Here is a 5,916-nt window from a genome sequence, read left to right as displayed (position 1 = left end):
ATCGCGGAGCGGGGCTGCCAGGACGAGCAGTGCTGCTCCTACTCCAGCCAGCTGGCTGTCAACGAGAACCCCCCAACCTACCACGACGCCCGCTTCTTCCCCGTCCTGATTGTGCACAGGCCGGAGGGGCACGACGGGCGGCGTTTCTACATCAGGCGCTCCTCCTGTCTGGAAACCTCTCTGTGACAGGTCCCCATAGTGTCTCAGCTCCTCTGCCCTGGGACAGGGCTTGCAGAGGTGCTGCCAGCAGGGAGCCTGCAAGTGTTGGTCTCCACAGTGGGTTGGCAGGACCCCTCACAGAATCCCAGAATGGTGGGGTTGGAAGGAACCTCTGAAGATCATCCAGTCCAACCCTCCTGCCAAAGCAGGTTTCCTACACCAGGTTACACAGAAAAGAATCCAGGCGGGTTTTGAACATCTCCAGAGATGGAGACTCCACACACTCTCTGGGCAGCCTGTCCCAGGGCTCTGGCACCCTCACAGTAAAGTTTTTCCTTAAATTTGTCTGAAACTTCTGGTGTTCCAGTTTTTGTTCATTGCCCCTTGTCCTGTCACCAGCCACCAACAAAAAGAATCCGGCCCCATCCATGTGGCCCCCACATTTCAGATGTGTATAGACATTGATCAGATCCCCTCTCAATCTTCTCCAAGCTGAAGAGTCCCAGCTCTCTCAGCCTCTCCTCGTAAGGCAGATGCTCCAGGCCCCTCATCATCTTTGTGGCCTCCACTGGACTCTCTCCAGAGGATGAGCTTCAGCTCTTCCCCCTTCCATTGCAAGAGAACGTAGTGACTCTGACCAATGGCTAACCTCATTTCTGAGAGCTTCTCCCCCTCCTTCAGCTGGTCTCCCTAGTCTTTTGTTCCCCTTTTCCTGTCACTGTTTCACTCCTCACCCTTTCTCTGCTCCTTGGTTCCCTGCCTCTCCTCCCATCAGTTCCCTGCCTCTCCTCCCATCGGTTCCCTGCCTCTCCTCCCATCCCACCCTTAGTTTGTTTCTTTTTTTTACATTTCATTCACAGCATTTGACCGCTGTTGCTGCTGGAGGATTTAGAAAGCCTGTGCTTTGCGGTATATTTGCCCTCTTGGATGCCCTGCAAGGTAAGAAACTCAGATAGAGCAAGGCGAAAGGCACGCAGCCAGACAGAGTCAAGTCAGAAGGAGAATTCAGATCTGCAGGTGCTGAGTCACCTCCTGCAAACCCCAAACAAGGTGCTTTTTAGATTTATTTTATTTTCACCAGTCTTTTTTCCTCTTCTTCAGCCCTTTATTCTCTCCTTTCTTCATATTCTCCTCCTCTCACTTTCCCTCATCTTCCTTTTTTATTTCCAGTTTTCCCACTTCTGCTTCCCAATCTTTCTGGAGTTTGGCTGGTGAGGATGTCTTTCACAGTATAACTGCCTTCCATTGGGCAAAAATAAGGTACTCGTGGCACAAATGTCACTGACTGCTGCCACAGGCACAGGCACTACCCCTGGGAAGTGCTGCGGACTTTCTTTCCAGAGCAGTGACACACACCAATAAAGCAAAAAGCCCTTTGCTCACCTTGCCCTGCCTGGTCTGCAGCAGAGACGCTGCGGCGTTTCCAGCTGTAGTTAACCTTGCCCAGCTCCACCCCTGTTAGCGATCGTTGAGACCCATCATGTAGATCAGTGCCCTGTTAGTGCCACTGTTTTTAGGACTGTGGGTCTGGTTTGTGGTTGTTTCATTCCTAACGCTTGCTCAGAGCAGCACGGGCTGGACAAGGGGAGAGGGACTGGAGTGGGAAAGGTAAATATTATGTTAACCTTCTCACTGGTAGCCTGGAGTTGTCAGGAAGCTCTTCCACCCACAGTGTCTATTAGAGCAGTTGCAGGACTTTCCATGTGCCCCAGGGAGGGCTTTTGGCCTGTAGCCCACTGCCACCTTCCCACCTTCCCAGGTGGGATGTGGTGCCACCCCAGCCCCAGGCAGGGAGCACAGCTGGGAGCCAGCTCCTCCGGCCGCTCCTGCCAGGGCTCCAGGCCCTTCCCGTAAGGCTTCCCCAGAGCAGGTGCAGCACCTTCCGGAAACAATCAAATTAGTCCCAGCAATGCCAAACCCAGAAGGTGTCCAGTGCTGACAGAGCGAACTGCTGCACTCTGGGCTGTCCTCCTGGCCCGGCTGGAGACCCCTCAAGAGCCAGGGACCAACCCAAGAAGCTTATGGCCACACTGAGTACCCACCAGGGACCTCACACCTGCCAGACCTCCATCCCAGAAGGGATGGTCGTAGGCTGAGCAAGCTCCATATCATTTTGTCGTGTGGATGCGGAGATGATTATCCACCATGACTCACAGGAGAATGCAATACAATCGCAGTACAGTCACTTCCAGAAGCAAAGTATTCTCACTCCCTACAGCAAGTAGGTAAGAAACCGAGCCCCTGGAGGGGCTACCACCAAATGCTTCCTCCCAAGTCCGTTCTGTGTGTATCTACATGAAATACCAGATTTGTAAAGTCATATTCGTATGTGTAGATTATCTATAACTCTGCATACTTATATGGTGATTTCTTATGGCATTGACTGTTGCACCATGTTAAATACATTTTGTTTTGGTTTGATGACTCTTTTTTGATGTGCTGTGTTTCTTTCAACTCCAGAAATAGAAACATTGGTAGTACCTGGCTAACCTGCCGCGAATGATGGCACCATCGGAAAGGTTGTATAAATTCATATGAGTTGTTCTTTTTTAAGATAAATACTTTATGTATGATTTATGTGACATTTTCATTCTGACAGCTTGGCATTTATCGCAAAAGATAGATAACACATATGATGTGTTAGTTTATCACCTCTAAAAAAGAATAACCATCCCAGACACATGGAGGAACCAGGTTTGGGCTCAGGGTAATGATTATGGTTGGGCTGGGGCCAAACTGGATAACATTGAAACTTAGAGAAAAATCCAAACTTAGATCCATCCTACAGTGATCCAGTCCTAGCTCCCATCTACACCGTGCCACCTACCACCCCCAGGCAGAGCTGGGAGAGTTTGGCAACTAGGAAAGGATCAGGTCTAGACTCAAAAGCTCAGACTCATCCCTGATTTACTTGTATTCTGAAGATGGAGTAAATGCAAGTCTTTAATATGGTTCCCTGCCCTTATCTTCGTTCTCACAGAAAGTTAAAACCAGCATGTATGGAAGGTGTAAGAGCTGGAGGTGGCTGAAACTTCACGAAATGGAGAGGCTGGAATATTTCAACAGAGTTTCTTAGTGAAGGAGGTGGTAGGAAGGAAGATGAGAAAGGAGAAAGGAAGAGATGGTAGAATAATATAAATTAAAAGAGAGCAGAGTTCAGCTGCAGCTAAGATAATTCCCAAATGAGCAGCATAACTCAGTTATGGCAAGCTTAGCCCAGACACAGGCAGGATGAGTTTCAGTCGTCTTGTGTAGCTGCTGCAGCCACCTGTGGCTTTAAATACCATGCCCAAGGTCTTGGCATGCCCAGTTTGGTCCGATATGTATTTCAAGATGGAGAGTTATATTTGTGTCCTCAGAAGTGGCCACGTTAAACAGTATTATTATCCAACATGAACAAGCTCCAGCAGTCGCATTATTATGATGGGTTGGGCAGAGAATGGAGACAGTTTATGCCCAGTTTAACCTTTTTAGTGACCTCAAAAGCCACTGTAATATCCAGCATCTCTCAAGCTGGGTCCTTGGCAGGGCTTGGAAAGCCTAGAGAGTTTCTGCTTCCTTGCTCCTTGTGTTCTGGCCCAACTTTGGGATATTTATTTGAGAAGTCATCCCCAAGCTGCAAAAACCCCTGCCCCATGGAGCTCCCTCCTGTCACTTGCTGTAGCCTCTGGTGGTGACTGAGAAGCTGAGAGCAGCTCCTGTTATGGCCTGGGGCTGAATATGCCAGTTTCAACAGATCACCCAGTCAGGAAGCACCTGAACAACCATCCTGGGTCTCCTACACTGGAGAGCACAGCTACTCCTGAGACCCCTGAACACCACTTCATCGTCATTTTTGCCCTCACCACTGCTTTTTGATGCAGGTTGTGGGATCTGTCCCCTAGCAATGGAGGGGATAATGCTGCTCTTCAAACCCCAAGTGCTTTCCTACTGGGACAACCCATCTTTGCACTGTTGGATCTCAATAATTAGAAGAGGTTGAACAGCAGAGGAAGGTGAGGAAGTCCAGCAAATACTTCTCTCCCTCCTGCCTTCTCTCTCCCCTCCCTCCCACTCTCTCTTCCTTTCTTCTTTTTTCCTTCTCCCTCCTCTTCAGAAGTCTTCCAGTACCGGGAATTCACCTCTTGATTATTGTGCAGCTCTTCAGGCATTTTCTAGAACATGCCTATGCCGCCCAGCAAGGCCGGTGAGATGTGACAGCACACTATTGCAACAGAAGTAAGGAAAGGACGTAAGCCAGGAAAGCACCAGCTTATTTATAAGCTGCTGTGCTGTGTCCTGTGCGTGTGAGCAGTGAGCACTGCCACTGGTGTTACAGCCTGAAGAACAAAGCCACATTGCTTAATTCAGTGCCACGAGAGGCCAGGGGAGTTTATTTGTCTTCAGTTCCTAAAAGCATTTCAGAATCACCCGTTCCTTTGATTTCTGCATAGTAATATTGCACTCCTCTGTAAGTTTTCCCACAGCAGTTTGCACTCCAACTGGCAACGTGTGCAGGATTTCAGTCCAATTTTTATATGGCTCTTCTTGCCTATCGCTGTTGACACAAAGCCCTTCTCAGAAGAGCTGAAGCCAGATCTCCTGCTGAGGAAAATTCCCTTTGGTCTACTGCTTCCAGCACAGCTTTGCTGTCTTACATCAGCCTAGAGTCTGATCTGTGCTGTGCTACAACAGCTTCCTATCCTGTACTCCTCTTTGCAGATGAAAACTCCTTTCCCCTTCTCCTTCCCCTTCCCCAAACCTTTGGGAGCATCACATATGACATTTGGATGAAGCACAACCTGCCTGTTGAGGTAGAGACATGCTCCGGGCACACAGCATGGCGTCAGACCTTTCTTGGCCATTGCCTCTCCAGGTGGGCTTGGCCAAGTCACAACACTTGCCTGCTGTGTCTCCTCTCTCCTGCTTGTACACCAGCGTGTTTCCTGAGCCCACGGGGCCAGTGTAGGGTTGTAAGCTTCTGTGATTGTAAGGCTGTAAGAAACCCTTAGAAGGAAAATGCTGTAGAAAGACAACATCATTCTAATGGCCATTATTTTTTCTCATGAGACAAATAAAATCTGCAAAAGTAGCTACTTTCTGGAAGGTGCTTCCACCCATGAGTAAGTGCAGAAACACGTTGTACACTGGGTATATATGGATACACGGGGGAGAAGCAGCAGCGACAGCGAGTGCGCGTGAACCTTTCAGCAAACACCAGTGCAGAAGCTCTGAGCTCAAGAGCCATCGTGATCCCGGTGAGAGGCATGTCACGATTTCCTGTCCCCAAGAGCACCCAGGCTTTCCACCTCTGCAGTGGATGGCTTGTCAGTGTCTCCTCCAGGCTGCCTCATTGCAGCGGGAGGCACTGGGGAGGGAGTGCCATTTCCATTCCAGTCATTAAATCTTCTTGGCTTTGCTCCAGCCTCCTAGGAATTCCTATCAGAAATGCAAATAGCTGGGGTAGTGGGGGGGAAAGATCAAAGCTTGGGAGAGAATTACATGAGCTCGTTGTGCCTCAGTTTCTCCATCCCCCTGACGGGGATAACACTGTTTCCCCGTGCCTCGCCGTTTAACCAGATTTCCAGAGCCTTGCAGGAGCCACCGGGTAAGCGTTGCACACCGGTGGCTGTGGCAGAGCTGAATCTGCATTGTGTTGTAACGATATCGCTCATTATGGTGCCTTTCAACCCAGATTCTCACCGTAACTCCCACGAAAAGGCAGCACCAAGGTTTGTGGGGGTTTTTTTAATAATTGTTTGTAGGTGACTTTCTCCA

The 5,916-nt window shown here is 49.5% G+C and overlaps 1 protein-coding gene across 1 annotated transcript in view; it reads left to right on the top strand.

Annotated features, from left to right (window-relative positions):
• The window catches only part of LOC104527246 (transmembrane protein 151B), a 1,462-nt gene extending 1,276 nt beyond the window's left edge, over positions 1-186 (top strand). Inside the window, exon 2 of the mRNA XM_010170912.1 lies at positions 1-186. Within this exon, the coding sequence (XP_010169214.2) occupies positions 1-186 (186 nt within the window).
• Positions 187-5,916: the final 5,730 nt, after the last annotated feature.

This window comes from Antrostomus carolinensis, unplaced genomic scaffold (assembly GCF_000700745.2).
Source record: "Antrostomus carolinensis isolate BGI_N321 unplaced genomic scaffold, ASM70074v2 scaffold26076, whole genome shotgun sequence".
Classification (NCBI taxonomy): domain Eukaryota; kingdom Metazoa; phylum Chordata; class Aves; order Caprimulgiformes; family Caprimulgidae; genus Antrostomus; species Antrostomus carolinensis.
Note: the sequence above shows the minus strand (reverse complement) of the source record. Positions and strands in the feature narration are given on the sequence as shown.